At 50.9% G+C, this 14,978-nt stretch overlaps 2 protein-coding genes across 6 annotated transcripts in view; one reads left to right on the top strand and one right to left on the bottom strand.

Moving 5' to 3' along the window:
• Positions 1-1,169: 1,169 nt before the first annotated feature.
• On the bottom strand, positions 1,170-6,339 carry YBEY (ybeY metalloendoribonuclease). 3 transcript variants are annotated; one of them, XM_024758399.1, is made up of 5 exons: positions 6,217-6,339; positions 5,653-5,883; positions 4,528-4,656; positions 3,227-3,295; positions 1,170-2,187 (listed from the first exon to the last, which is right to left on the bottom strand). In XM_024758399.1, the coding sequence occupies exons 2-5, from the start codon at positions 5,860-5,862 to the stop codon at positions 2,101-2,103; spliced, it is 495 nt and encodes a 164-aa protein (XP_024614167.1). In that variant the 5' UTR covers positions 5,863-5,883; positions 6,217-6,339; the 3' UTR covers positions 1,170-2,100. The 3 variants fall into 3 exon arrangements, with proteins under 3 accessions (XP_024614167.1, XP_024614166.1, XP_024614168.1); XM_024758398.1 differs by lacking the exon at positions 6,217-6,339 and adding an exon at positions 6,005-6,100; XM_024758400.1 differs by lacking the exons at positions 3,227-3,295; positions 6,217-6,339 and adding an exon at positions 6,005-6,100.
• MCM3AP (minichromosome maintenance complex component 3 associated protein) overlaps positions 6,237-14,978 on the top strand; it is a 43,708-nt gene continuing 34,966 nt past the window's right edge. Inside the window, exons 1-6 of one of the 3 annotated variants that reach the window (XM_024758395.1) lie at positions 6,237-6,375; positions 7,221-8,548; positions 8,794-9,017; positions 11,150-11,228; positions 11,451-11,592; positions 12,666-12,856. In XM_024758395.1, the coding sequence (XP_024614163.1) occupies positions 7,327-8,548; positions 8,794-9,017; positions 11,150-11,228; positions 11,451-11,592; positions 12,666-12,856 (1,858 nt within the window). In that variant the 5' untranslated portion in view covers positions 6,237-6,375; positions 7,221-7,326. Of the gene's footprint in view, positions 6,376-7,220; positions 8,549-8,793; positions 9,018-11,149; positions 11,229-11,450; positions 11,593-12,665; positions 12,857-14,978 lie in introns of those variants that run through there. The other 2 variants (XM_024758397.1, XM_024758396.1) reach the window with 2 other exon arrangements.

Here is a 14,978-nt window from a genome sequence, read left to right as displayed (position 1 = left end):
GGTGTCCTACAGTCCAGTTCTGACACCACCCACCGGGAGATGGTGTCGGATCCCACAGGTTAAGGGCTCAGTCACAAATCCAGGCTGCCACCTGTGTCCCCGTGCAGTGGGGTGTGTCACCCTCCTGGTATGTGGCTGTGTCTGCCGACCTGGCCCCCCGGGCCTTATGCTGTGGGGGCTGCACGGAGGCCTGATCCACGGGCACCTCCATGTCTAGTCTAGTCCCCTCCCTACTCTGGAGAATGGGCGTGGGGCGGCGCTGTAAGCTCCAAGGTTCTCATCCTGTCTCGGTCTTCCTGGCGACCAGCCTCCACCCAGGAGCCGCCCAGAGTCACCTCATTAGGACAAAAGGGGCTCCTGGTGCTCCTGTCACTTGGGAATTTATGAGGAGGCCCACGTCAGGAGCCAGGGGCAGATACCAACATACATGCCTGGCCTTGCTGGGTCAACCGGGTTGAAGGAAACATGTTCTTGAGTCCGGGAGAGTCCGGTGCCGGGAAAAGCCCGGCAAGGACACCATTGGGGGGCCTGCAGGAGGGGCGGTCACTGCTGAGGAGGGCCGGGCGGGAAAGCACCCCGAGGCATGCCAACCTGGGGAAGCTGAAGAGGTCTGAGCAGGCCCTGGGAGTGAGGGTGGGGCTGCTAGGGAGGCGGGTTCTGGGGCCCGGGTGCCGGGAGTACAGTGGTGGCATGGCGTGATACCGCAGCATAAGACGACATGTCTATCTGGTTTTGTCCTGGGTCCTGGCACAGAGCTCGTAAAACCTTTGGATTCCTGCGACTGTGCTAACGAGGTGACTCGGGCGCTGGAGAGCTTCAGGATGGGGCTGGTCGCCGGAGAAGCCAGCCCTGATGAGAGGCTGGAACTCAGGCCCCGCCCCAACCTCAGGGAGGGGAGAGGGGCTGGAGGCTGAGCCAATCAGCAGAGGCCAGCGATTTAAGCCCCGCCACCCTAACAGAGCTTCCACAAAACCCCTAGAAGATGGGGCTGGTGAACACATCTGGGGGGTGCACCCCAGCTCCACGGGGACATAAGCCCCCAGATGTCCTTGGAGGGTCTGTGGCACTGTGGTCAGTGTTTGGAGGCCCCGGGTTGGCTCGGCGCCCGCCCCTTCCAGATCTGCTCCCACCCGTGATGCCCGAAGCTTGTGCACAGCTCTGGATAAAGCTCTGGGGTAAACTCCTGGGTTTATTTTCATATTCACACGGCAGGACATACTGACAGGAGGGAGGCTTTCCTACAGGAGGATGGGACGTGGCAGTCGGGGCTCTGCCACGCCGGGGCCACGGCAAAGGACTCGAGCACAGTCTGTGAGCAACTGCCTGACCGCGACCGATGGGTAGGGGTGGGTGACGGCAGGAGGCGTGCTGAGGGTGCCCTGCGGCCACCTCGAGGGTCAGCCTTGTCCCTCACCTTGCAGAGGCACCAAGCAAAGGCTCCAGGCCCCAGTGCTCCTGAGAACTGGATGGGACCGAATCCAGCAGGATTGCAACGGGAAGTGGGGGCAGGCCCACCTGGGCTGCTGGATTTGTCCTGAAGGGATGCAGATGTGGGAGATGCCTCTTTGTCAAAGGCAGAGCCGCAGGGAGGAGGTGGCCGACACGCCCCACCTCTGCATCCTGAGCACTTGGAACTATTTTATTTACAACACTGAAAATAACACACCTACTGTGTCCTGAACAAAGAAATGAGTGGAAATTTCTCTCGCGTTTTTTGTTTTTGTTTTTGTTTTTTGTGGTACGTGGGCCTCTCACTGCTGTGGCCTCTCTCGTTGCGGAGCACAGGCTCCAGACGCGCAGGCCCAGCGGCCATGGCTCACGGGCCCAGCCGCTCCGCGGCATGTAGGATCCTCCCGGACCGGGGCACGAACCCGCGTCCCCTGCATCAGCAGGCAGACTCTCAACCACTGCGCCACCAGGGAAGCCCTTCTCTCGTGTTTTAAGAGGCAAATTCCACTCGTGGAATTCAGCGCCTGCTAGGGCTGGCACTTGTGCAGCCCCACAGGACAGCAGTGGCCAGCAGGGACCTCTGCACGGGGAGCCCTGATCCCTGGGGCCCGGGTGGGGTATCCACTTTTCCTCCACACGGTGGCACTTCGGTCAGAAGAGGTCCCTGCTCAGGGGCTGAAGCCTGGTCCCTGTGTGCTTGCTCAGCTCCTCAAGAACCTGCTTCTCCTTCTGGTACATCTGAAAGAAAGGGGCAGAAACAGGTCCAGGTTGGCCCAGAGGCCTGGCCTCCTAGGGCCCTGGGGTTCCCTCCCCGAGGCCCGGGGCCTTCCACACAGCCCAAGGCAGGCCACGGTCCCAGTGCACAGGGAGCACCGCCGTGCTGCCCGGTGGTGTGTGAACCCTGCAGCCAGCAGGGGGCTGGGAACAGGTGCTGGGGCGGTGGTCTGTGCATGAAGAGGAGCGCCTGCCTGGGTCGCAGGAGAAGGGGCCAGACTGGGTGGCCCGGCCCTGAAAGCACGGGAGCAGGGGTGAGGACGGCCCCCCGGGGAAAGGGCAGGCCGGTGGGAAGCGCGCTGGAGGCTTTCCTGAGATGCTGCCTGCGTGTGGGAAGCAGTGGGGCTGCGCAGGGGAGCCAGGCGGCCACAGCAGGGCTGGGCGGGGGCGTGGGGGGGAGCCAGGGTGTGGCCCGTGTGGACCCAGCAGCCTAGGAAGGCCGGGGAGAGGCCCACTGCCCGGAGACTCCCTCGTTAAGGAAAAAATGCTTTTCTTCTATGCTGTTCAGGGAACCCATGTGATTACGAATGTAATTCGAGTTAATAAAACACAATACGGTGTATCTACCAACACAGACCTTCACAGACAGAGTAAACACTGGCAGCCTTCCAGGAAACAGAACTTTACCTAACAGGTCTGGATCAGACACCCGCACGCTCTAAGTCCAGTTTCCACTGACAAATACCATCACACTGTCTCTTGTAAAGGTTTTTTAACTTGAAGCCATTTGAATTTTATAGAATTTATGGAATGTAGCGTCTCTCCTCAGACCTTTCTTTCAACAGTGAATAAACAATGCAGTTAACAGCATTTAGAGCGTCCAATATTTAAGACAAACACTGTCATTTTTATAAAGCAGGCATTGTAAGTTCCTTATTTCACTGCGCTTCTCCATTTGGTTTTCATACTTGACTGCAAGGGGCAGGTGGTGCAGCCCCGGCTCCTGGGGCCTCGGGCTGCAATGCCCCCCGTGTGTGTGCTGGGGACAGGGGATGGCTCCTACCTTCTGCCACTCGGCCTCCGTGCTGTGTGTGAAGCCCAGCAGGTGACAGAGCCCGTGGGTGGCAGTCACCTGTCAGAACAATTAAGAAGCTGCCTCAGGGGGCGGTCAGGACCAAGCCATGAGCCAGGGAGGAGGGGCAGGAAGTCAGGGAGAGCTCAGTGGATGCCTGGTGGGAGGTTAGGAAGCTTCCTCCGGGCCCAGGCAGGGCTGTGGGCAGGTGGTGAGGTCACAGGGGTGGGGTCTGGGGAGCGGCAGTAGGCCTGGCCCGTGGCAGGATGTGGAGATCAGGACCTCCTCTGGGGTGGGGAAGGGGCAGACGGGTGGGTAGCTGTGGAGACACGGAGGACCAGGGCAGGGGAAGGGGGAAGGTACCCCAGGCTGTTAGAAGGTGCCAACGTGCACCGGGGCACCAGCTGGGAGGACAGTGGCTTGGCCTGGCCCTGTGCCGGGGGATGAGGGCCCTAGGAGTGTGGGCTGGCCCTCCGCTGGGGGCAAGAGAATCCTCAGGAGGTGTGGGGGAGTGGAAGAGGTCCACAACTGCCCCCCAGCCCAGAGCCCCCAGGGGTGCACAGCTGCTGGCCACAGAGATCCCAGAGCTGAGACCTGTGCTGACTAGTCCTGTCTATGCTGCAGTTGCCCCAACTCCCAGGGAGAAGGCACACCCTCCTCCTGGCAGCACCCTGACTCCTGAGCACAGGGCGTCTTGCTGGGAAGCTCTAAGCTCTGCTTCAAGCCTCGGAAGCACTAGGCTCCCCAAAGGTGATAATTCAGGGTGTGGCTGTTCGGCCAAAGGAAAACACCTCAATCGAGTCCACAGGAACGTTAAAACACGACTCAATCACACGCCACTTTCCAGAACACTCCCACCGCCCTTCGTGGCATCAAGCTGAGGAGACAGACCTGAAGGTCCTGGAGGCCAGAATCCTGCCTGCTTTGGAAGGTTTGGTAAGAAGCTCACGCAGCAGGTCCGAGCTGGCTCAGCACAGCCTGCTGACCTCCAGAGGTGAAGCTAAGAACAAAGCCGCTTTTGGGGCTCCCCCTTCAGTTATCCACGTAGATGCGCCCTGTCCTCTCCCCTCACCCAGCAGTGCCATGGGGCACGCAGACCCCACGGCCCAGGCTCTCCTCTCTGAGGGATGGTGAGAGGGCGCTGCCCCTGCCTGTGGGTCTCCCCCAGTAACCTCTGTCCTACATGAGGACGATGGTGTGTATGCCCGTGTCGCCTCCACCTCTTCTCATGGCCTGGATGGAGGACATCAGCCTTTGCTTTGCCAATCAGGATCTGTCATTTCAGCACTTACAGTCAGGACGTCATAGTAATCTTCATTCTCTTTGCAGTGCTGGAAGATATACTCCACTCCCAGGAAGATGTCTCCTAAATTATAGTCGTCTGGAAACTCAGGCTGCGGAATGTCCCCTGCTTTCAGGTTCTGAAAATGAGGAAACACACATTTGGAGAACTCGACCTCACAACACTAACCGACCACAGGCCTACAGATTTCACCCCGCAAGACCCTGTGCCGCTAGTTCCAGGCAGACAAGTTGCGAACTGTGGCAGAGACACTGCACACGACTGACTGAAGATGTTCCCACCCTGTCGAATGAACCTTCCGTTTCTTTCATTCTTCCTAAGGCACAACCACCCAGCTCCCTAACTTCTATGGAGCTAAATCACCACATCGACACAAGCTTACGTTTCTGTTTTTTCCAGTTGTTGTTTTGTCCTAAACAAATGATCTTTCTCATTTTCCCACATAAAGACCAGAAAGACCAGTCCATTCAGTTGGGGCCTGTTCACACGAAGCCAGTCACCTATGGCTTGATATTTAGGGTGTCAGTATTTTTACTTCCTATCAGGAAGGATGATAAGTAGATACTTCAATACATTTTTATGTTACACATTGAACATTTTATTTTCTTCCCATTTATTTCCTTAGGTGTGACACTAGTGGATTAAACAGTGATCAAGATTTACTTCAAGAAATCTGCCAGATTGCCTTCCGAAAGGGCTGCCTCAACGTATGCTGTTACGAACAGTGTGGGGCCTCGGATGGATCATTCACATAACATAGGTAGGGACCTGACAGATATCACGGCTTTGTTTAAAATAGTCACCCAATTCTGCCCTTTTATTCTCAGAGTTATTTAAAAGTTTTCCATCTATACATGTGCATTATTGAGTCACACTTAAAACCGCAGAAGCACTTTCTCTTTAATTCACTGATACAGAACGTGGGGTCGGGGGGCAGTCACCTCCCCTCCTCCAGCGGTAGGATCTGATCAATAGGGGATGGTCACACGGTACTCTCTCATTTTGTGTGTATTTGAAATTTTTCAAAGTAAAACTTAAAATCGTGTCTGTGCTATAATTAACAGGGATTTACAGAGGAAGGTAGGCCAGACAGGAACAGGAAAACAGCTTTTACCTCGTAAAATGGAAAGGAAAGCACATCTGTTGGGGTATTTTTGTCTCTGTAAATTCTATTAATCTGCTGAATCTTTCTGTTGTCGACACAGACGACCCCCAGGTCGAACCTCTGCACCCCCAGGGCTCTCCGCACCGCCTGCACCTTCTCGCGGAGCCGCGCCCGCCTCAGGGGCACCGCCCGCTGCAGGTTCCTCACAACCAAGCTCATCGCGGCCGGAGCCACTGCGCCCTAGAAAAGGCAGACGAATCAGAAAGCCATCCTAAATTCTGTAGAAACACCCGCGCGCACACACTCAATTCATCTTGTTTGGTGGAATTCGTTGAAAAACGTCATGGAATGTGCCTTTCACCATAAGGAAGCCATAACACGGAAGGACGTGTACACGCCGTGGAGTCAGGCGCGCCAGACAGACGTCAACAGCCACTAGGAAACCGGGGCAGCGGGGAGGAAGGGCCCAACGGTGAAGGAGTGCACAGTGGGGGCGGGGCGGAGAGCGCCCCGTCGGCTCCGGGCCGCCCGCGGGGAACGCCCGCCGCCCCTCTTTGGGGAGGAGGAACTTGCCGGGCGGAAGCCGGTGGGCCCGGGCCTGGACGCCGCGTACCAGAAGCTCCGCCGCCGCCGCCCGGCCAGAAGGCGGAATCCGAGCGCGTCGGGGCCCAGGCGCGGGACGGACCGGAAGTGGGGCCGCGTAGCTTTCTGCTCGCTGCGCGCAGTGAAACGGTGAGTCTCTGGCTGTCGCGGTCCTTGCGGGCGGCTCCAGCCCGGCGCCAAGGGGCCGCGGGACGGCGGGCGGCGGCGTCCCTGAGCCGGACGTTGAGCGCGGCGCGGGGCCCGGGCGGGCGGAGGTCTCCCCCTGTGCCGCCGCCGCATCCGTGTCGCTGACGGAGTGGGGGGGGCCAGGGGCGCCGGGAGGGCACTGGGGGCGCGGGGGGGAACACAGCGGGTGCGGGGCCACCCACCGCGCCGCCCGAGGTTTGGCTTGCGCTGCACCGGTGCCCCTGTCCCTCGGCGGTCTGGGGTGGGGCAGCCTCTCTGCGTGAGCACTCATGTTCTTCAAGCCAGCTCCTGGGGGTAATCGCCCGCGTGTAAAAACGCAAATTATTTCTTTGTCTGGAAAGAGTATTTGGTGCTCTGGTTACTCGGAGAAAAATTAGACGGGAGGAAACACTGAAACACTAATGTTTTAACAGTGTTGCATTCTAATTCTCTGGCTGTCGAGATTGAAAGACGTCAGAAACCTCCTGTCTTTAAGTTGAAAAGAGTAACGGCATGTATTTTCATATTGTTATTTGAGGTTTTACCGTGAATTTACCGATTCAGTAAAATGTTTTGAATTTTTGTTTTTAGTTTTAGACGCTCATGCTTTAAAGCTCCGTAACAAAGTAATTTATTTGTACCAACTTCTACCCCGCGCTCGAAACCAAACCAAAACAAAACAACCCCACCAGTTGGCTCTCAGAAAATAAGAATACTTAGCCCTTTGCTTTACCTGACATGTGATTAAATTTCTTTTCTTAGTCTTCCAGCACTGCATAGCTGTGATGGTCTGAAATTTTGTCTTTCAGCGTATTGTGAAGATGAGGGGGGGGGCTCCCTAGCTGAACAGATCGTTTGAGGAAGGGGACTACTTTTCTGCGCGTATTTATTACCTTCCAGTAATTGGATCAGAAGATGAATCCAGCTAATCCTTTCAGTGGGCAGCAGCCTAGTGCTTTTCCACCATCTTCTAGTGGTTCCATAGGGACATTTCAAGCTAAGCCACCATTTCGGTTTGGTCAGCCCTCTCTTTTTGGACAAAACAATACATTATCCGGGAAGAGCCCAGGATTTTCACAGGTGTCCAGCTTTCCAGCATCTTCTGGACAAAGTCCTCCTTCTTCAGTGCAAACATTAGGATTCTCCCAAACCTCAAATGTTGGACTCTTTTCTGGACTTGAACACATTCCGGCCTTTGTAGCTACCTCTGGGTCTTCAAGTTCATCTGTGCCTGGAAACCCAGGATTTAGTTTTAAATCACCCAACCTTGGAGCATTCCCAAGTACTTCTACTTTTGGACCAGAGACTGGAGAAGTAGCAAGCTCTGGTTTTGGGAAAACAGAATTTAGCTTTAAACCTCTGGAGAATTCAATGTTCAGACCAATATTGGGGGCTGAATCCGAGCCAGCGAAAACTCAGAACCAAATTACTTCCGGACTTTTTACATTTTCCCACCCAGTCAGTAGTGGACATGGGGGACTGGCCCCATTTTGTTTTTCTCAGGTGACAAGTAGTTCAGCCACCAATTCAAATTTTACCTTTTCAAAACCAGGTAATAATAATTCTTCATCATCTGCCTTTACTTCTGCTTTGTCAAGTCAGACTGTGGAGGAAGAGAAGAGAGGCCCAAAAGCACTGTTTGGAAGTTCTAATAGTGGCTTTACTAGCTTCCCCATATCTTCTTCAGGGTCCTTGGGTGAACCCTTCCCAGTTAGCAAAACAGGTGTCAGACAAGGATGTGAAGAAGCTGTTTCCCAAATGGAGCCACTTCCCAGCCTCATGAAAGGACTGAAAAGGAAGGAGGACCAGGACCGGTCCCCAAGGAGGCACGGTCATGATGCAGCAGAAGATTTGGACCCTCTGCTGAGGGGCGATCATCCTCCAGATAAACGACCCGTCCGCTTGAATCGACCCCGGGGAGGCACTTTGTTCGGTCGGACAATACAGGATGTCTTCAAAAGCAATAAAGAAGTAGGTCGTCTGGGCAACAAGGAATCTAAAAAGGAAACTGGCTGTGCCGAGTCTGGGGAAAATGACCACTTGGCCATCCCAGGAGGCAGTCAGTCTGTCCTGGCACCATCCCGGCTTCCAGGTGTGAATAAAGAGGAAGAAACTGAAAGTAGAGATAAAAAAGAAGGTGCGTTCTAAAAATGTACAAAGTACGGTAAATTCTGCTGGCAAGTTCTTGGTAAATTTCCCTGGATGTTAGTTTGAATTTCGTAGTAAACCCCCTGTAAACATTAGGGATCCTAACATACCATAGGATCTCAGAGCAGGTCTTACATCCATGAAAATTTCCTTTGCTCTTACCTGCTTGATGCCTCCTATTGTTTGAAAACATTGCATCTGATACATTTCTGTCCCCGTTCTGTGATCCCCTAGATTCTCTAAGAGGAACTCCTGGCTGTCAGAGTAAAAGAAGTGAGAGCACAGACAGTCTTGGGGGCTTGTCTCCTGCTGAAGTCACAGCGATCCAGTGCAAGAACATCCCTGACTCTCTCAATGACAGAACCACTCTGGAGAAGCACTTTGGCAAAATTGCTAAAGTGCAGCGCATCTATACCAGGCGCAGCAAAAAGCTCGCAGTGGTGTATTTTTTTGATCATGTGAGTACTCCGACAAAGTTAAAGTGAACTTTGTCACTTTGAAACCTGTTTTTTAAAATCTATCAGTTTATTTGCTTGCTAGAATTTAGAAAAGTACTCTAATGTCTTGACTTAGAGAGACTGGAATAGCACTATCTATTTCATAAGTTAGAGTCCTTTGGGAGAAGCTTGCAGTCCCCACTGAGTGCGGTGTTCAGAAATGCTGGGCGAATGATTCCCGCGAGGTCACGTGGGAGTGTCCCTGTAACCACATAGCACTTTTTCAGGCTTGAGTTTTCTTGTTTTGTTTTTGATTTTATGTAGTTATAGTACATGATCACTGTAAACGTTCAGAGCAATGCAGGAAAGGTAAAATCTTCTTGTAATCCCATCCTCCAGGGAGAACTGCTGTTAATCGCTTATATACCTTGACTTTAAATCTGTGTATGTGCACGTATGCGTGTAACACATTGGTTGCAGGGTGCACACGTACATGAGCTGCTCACACTATGTAGCTTTATATGTCTTGTTATTCTTTCTGAATATTCTTGTGGGGAAAAATTATGTTCTATAGAAATTTACAAAGCATGTTTTCATACTTTTTTGAATGATAGAAGTATTTATTACCTGTCAACATAGGGAAAAAACCCAGAAAGTCCTATGGCAGGGGGCACAAAATCACCCATAGTTCTATCCTCTAAGATATCAACTATGAAGATCATGGTAGATGTCTTTGTAAATACATAGTCACGTTGTTTTTACGCAGATGGGGTCACAACCACATATACCGTTTGGTAACCTCTTCACGTGGTAATCTTTAGTAGCTTCTGAAATCCATGAACAGTGTAGCTGAGGATGGGGTTGTTAAGTGCTACATGGCATTCTATCCTGTTTACCTACTTGGCTAACTTTCTGTTTGTGGACATTTTTGTGCATATGTTTCTGAATATATCCTTTGTTTAAATTCCTGAGAGTGGAAGTTCTGTGCCAAAAAAATGTGCAGTTTTAGGGGGTTGCCATTTATTCCCTTCTGTTGATTTTTTTTTCTCAATTTAGCAGCATTAATTACGTTCCCAGTGTTATACAGCCATTACATTGTCTAGTTCCAGAACGTTTTCATCCTCTGAAACAGAAACTCTGTAACCATTAAGCAGTAACTCCCCATTCCTTCCTTCTCCCAGCCCCTGGTGACCTCTCAGCTACTTTCTAGCTCTATGAATTTGCCTGTTCTAGATACTTCAGATAAGTGGAATCATGCAATATTTGTCCTTTTGTGTCTGGCTTATTTCACTTAGCATAATGTCTTCAAGGTTCATTCACATGGCTGTATTTCATTCTTTTCTTCCATTGTATGCTACCACATTTCATCTGTCCACGGACGTGGGTTGTTTCCATCTTTTGTGTATTACAAATACTGCCTCCATGAATATGGTGTGCAAATATCTCTTCAAGACCCTGCTTTCAATTCTGTTGGGTATATACTTAGGAGTGGAATTGCTGGGTCGTACAGCAATCCTCATTTTTTTAAAGTTATTTTCTAGCTATTGCAATGTGCTTTTTCTTCCAGCTGAACCCTAAAAAAATACATAAAAAATAAAATATATAAATACATTGTCATTGTAAGCGGTTCATTGATAATGGAAAGTTGAGGTCCTTCATCACCCCCATCTCTCCCGTTAGAGCAAGCACCAGTATCTAGCGTGGTGAGTGTTTTCCTAAACATTTTCATAGGTACATCTATAGGTATACTAACATATAGTTGGTTTTGTGTATGTACATTTTATGGTAAATTGTCCCCCGTGGGTGTCGTTCTGCAGCTTCCTTTTGGGTTTAAGTGGCTTGGCTGTCTTTCTGTTCCTGTATAGCAAGTCAGCTGGTGAGGCTCATCTCACCAAATGCCAGTGAGGCCAGGTTTATGGGTTCTGTCATAGTAAAGTGATGAATTTCGAAAAGGAGAAGGGCAAATACATGCTTGCGAGACAGGCAAGGTAGGTGAGGGCTTGGCTGCCGGGCTGAAGGCAGATGGTGTGTCAGAACATGTGGCTGGCAGAGATGTAGCTCCACTGCATAGAATTCTGCTAATTGCATTTGAGACCTTCATTTCCTTTGGCCTCCTGATGTCCTCGTACTTTGTGTTGTGGACTGTTTTCCAGGCATCTGCAGCCCTGGCTAGGAAGAAGGGGAAAGGTTTGCATAAGGATATGGCCATCTTCTGGCACAAGAAAAAAACAAGTGAGTTTTCAGTTGATCTTTGCACAGTCTCTGCTGCTTTGTGTGCAAGGCCTTCGCGCTTTGAGTGGGGTGGGGGTGGGGTGGGGCTGCCTTGTAGTATTTCCTTGGGATCCTTTGTAACATCCTGTCACAATTACAATATTACTTTTTCAAGAAAAAGTAAAGTCCAGTGTCGAGTGACTTGTGATATCATAAACTCTGTTGTGACTCTTGTGTCCTCAGGTCCCAACAAGAAACCCTTTTCCCTCAAGGAGAAGCAGCCAGGTGACGGTGAAGCTGGCCCGGGCACCGAGGACACACCCTTTCAGCACTCCCCTCTTGGCAAGCCCGTGGCCAGGGCTGCAGCCGGCAGCCTGAATAAAAGGTGCGGCTGGTCCTTCCGAATGCCTGTTTTACAGGGCAAGTGGGTTCTGTGACTTCTACTGTCACTAAACAGGAGGGATTTCATAGCCATCATGACAGCATGAAAGGGAAGCGGGTGATATGCTGGCACCTAAGTAGGGGCTGAAGGGTGGGAAGAGGGCCTGCGGAAGGGGAAGAGGGAGGAGGCCCTGGAAAGGCCCGGGCGCCTCACCTCCCTCAGTCCCACAGCCCAGGCAGTCGCTGTCGTCAGCCCGTCTGACGTATACGTGTATAGGTGATCACTTTTCCCCTTAAAACGTCTAATTGGCTGTAAACCACGTGTTCCTAATAATCGCTTCCAGCAGTTGTTATAGCTGTGCAGCCGTGTGCAGCTCTCAGGCCAGGTCTGGCACTCGGTGTGCACTTCAGAGACCTCCCCGTGTGTGTGGGATCTCTGTTCCCGAAGGCTCCTCCCTCCCTCCCTCCCCTTGGCTCCTGGCCTCAGACTCCCGTGTGACCTCACCTTCCTTTCACATCAGGCCTGCTTCTGTTCAATCCTTCTTCACATATTTTGGTCAATGCATAGTTTCCCTCACGATTTGCAGTCACCAGTTTAGTTGCGGATTTGCTTTTGTTTTCTCCTTTCCTTACATCTTCTTTGACATTCAAGTTCATGGAATGTTGAAAGCCAGCTAGAACATGGGGAAGCTGAGAGAGAACGCCCGGTTCTTTTTAGTACATCCTTCTACTGAAGGGGAGCTGTGTATGAAAACGTGTAGGCATGGTATTTTCTCATGGCGTTAAAACGTTCTTTTATTCCACTGTTAGTTTCATTTCTTTGAGATAGAAGTCTACAGATAATTCATTTCAGCTGTTTAAATGGGCGCATCTCACTTTTGAAGAACACGAATTACGCGCAGTATGAGTAATGCCTTCACGTCATCGCCAGTGTCGTCAAGGCGGCCTCTCTTCAGCGCTGGCCTTCCCAGCTGTAGAGGAGCAGGGTATCTTGGAGGATAAGGGAAGTGTTCGGATGTGGAAATGACCCGAATGCCTGATGGACACACAGCTCTTAGCATGTCATCTTCCTTGTAGCTCTCCAGTGAAGAAGCCGAGTCTTCTGAAGCCCCCTCAGTTTGAGGGAGACCCGTTTGACGAGGGCTCCGAGGGCTCCGAGGGTCTTGGGCTGTGTGTGTCCTCTCTCAGTGCCCTGATAGGTACTGTGGCTGAGACATCCGAGGAGAAGTACCGCTTGCTCGACCAGAGGGACAGAGTCATGCGGCAAGGTACGGGGCTGCGACTTGGCTGAGGCGGTCTTCTCGGGAGCCATGAGGGAAGGGGTGACTTCCGTCTGTGGGCTCCACTGCCGTTGAGTCTGCACGTATGATCTCTGTTGCTTTCTAGTCTCCTGAGGCCGTGAATGTAGACATGGAGGTAGTGCAGATGTGTTTGTAATGTAATTTTGTTTTTGGAAGAAAGGCAACAAACCATTGATCCACGCTAGATTAAATAATTTAAAAGGGCAGTTTTTAGATATTGAGAAAGCACACATTAAAAAAATAAAAACTTCCTATTTAACAGAAATCACCACAAATAAAACTACACAAATAAAAGATGTCAATCCAGGGGAAAAATCTGTAGCTCATCACAGACAAAGGGCTGATTTCCCAGGTACTGAAGTCCTGTAGAGTCAGTATGAAAAAGAGCAAATCCAGTAGAAAGACGAGTAAGGTCACCACAAATAAAACTACACAAATAAAAGATGTCAATCCAGGGGAAAAATCTGTAGCTCATCACAGACAAAGGGCTGATTTCCCAGGTACTGAAGTCCTGTAGAGTCAGTATGAAAAAGAGCAAATCCAGTAGAAAGACGAGTAAGGTCTGAGAGGTTCAGAAAAGGAAGTGTCAAGAGCTCTTGGGACTTCCCTGGTGGTCCAGTGGTTAGGACTCGCTGCTTTCACTGCTGAGGGCCTGGGTTCAGTCCCTGGTCGGGGAACTAAGATCCCGCAAGCTGCTCGGCGTGGCCGAAAAAAAGAGAGTTGGCTCTTAAACATGGAAAATAGAAATGGGAAGATGCAGATGCCCTTGGCCCGTCACACAGCATCGAGAGATTAAGAGATGCAAACCACACCCGCTAGGGCGGCATCTCCCCATCGGGCCCCAGCGCTGCATCCTTGGGCAGGCTGCTCCCGGGGAGACAAGTTGGCAGTGTCTTCAGGCTTGGGGACACTCACGCCTTTGACCCAGAATTCCACTTCCAGGAGTGCGTCCCACAAACTACCCCACCACGTGTGTACGATCCACTCACAAGGTTGTTTGTGATGACAGAGATTGAAAACTGTCCATACAGTGGGATTCTAAATAGCCTGAAAGAAGACTGGGGTTTCTTTATGGAAAAGTGACCAGTATTTATTGTGAAGTGGAAAAAGCAAGGCGTGGGAAATGTCTACCAGTTGTGTACAGAAAAGGGGGAAGTGTGTGTGTGTCCGTATATACGTAAGCGTACTTGTTTATGTGTGTGTAAAAGTCATGGAGGTGAGAAAGGATCGCTCACGCTGATGGTCAGGATGGGAGCAAGGCAGGGGGGCGTCCCATCTTGGACATTGTTGCACCTTTGGAATGTTGAACCACGCAAATGTATTTAAAACCTACTCAAAAAGCAAGTGTCCTGTTGACACTGAGCAATATGTGCAGTGACCCCAAATAAAACAGCACATGTACCTTCTTTGCAAAGTTTTTTCAAAAGTAAGTTTACCCTGTAGGATTCTCCTCTCTGGAGAAGCTGTAATGGAATAATCACAGTGTCTCCTTAACACGGTAATAAAACCTGCCATTGTACGTTATGTCATTAACATGTGATTTTTGTATTGCAAAAAAAAATTATTACTAGATATTGGACTTTTTAAAAATAAAAATAAGAGGGCTTCCCTGGGGGCGCAGTGGTTGAGAGTCCGCCTGCCGATGCAGGGGACACGGGTTCGTGCCCCGGTCCGGGAAGATCCCACATGCCGCGGAGCGGCCGGGCCCGTGAGCCTATGGCCGCTGAGCCTGCGCGTCTGGAGCCTGTGCTCCGCAACGGGAGAGGCCACAACAGTGAGAGGCCCGCGTACCGCAAAATAAATAAATAAAGTAAAAATAAGATGTGAATGTTTTAAATTTTAGGTTGTTGCATTCCATTTCATTTAAAAGATACTTTTGTTAACTATTTAACTCTGGGTCATCATAGTGGTTTATTTAGGTCAGGACCCAGCTAACTTCCATTATGTGATTCCTGTTATACTAAAAACATGATGAAATACTGAGAATACTGGCAAATTTTGAATATTTTCATTTAACAAATTGATCCTTTTAACAAAGATAACTGTAGCACGATTGTGTGTCATTGAGGTCATTATAGGAGCCATAAAC

This window comes from Neophocaena asiaeorientalis, unplaced genomic scaffold, assembly GCF_003031525.2.
Source record: "Neophocaena asiaeorientalis asiaeorientalis breed wild unplaced genomic scaffold, Neophocaena_asiaeorientalis_V1.1 scaffold45, whole genome shotgun sequence".
In the NCBI taxonomy this organism is placed as follows: domain Eukaryota; kingdom Metazoa; phylum Chordata; class Mammalia; order Artiodactyla; family Phocoenidae; genus Neophocaena; species Neophocaena asiaeorientalis.
This window is presented reverse-complemented; position numbering and strand designations above follow the sequence as displayed.

Excerpts from the sequence above, each read along its gene's own strand:
- YBEY (XM_024758398.1), bottom strand. Across the intron at positions 4,657-5,652 it reads TTTCCTTTCCATTTTACGAG|AACCTGAAAGCAGGGGACAT; the intron begins GTAAAAGCTGTT and ends CCTCATTTTCAG. Across the intron at positions 3,296-4,527 it reads ATTACTATGACGTCCTGACT|GTGACTGCCACCCACGGGCT; the intron begins GTAAGTGCTGAA and ends TTGTTCTGACAG.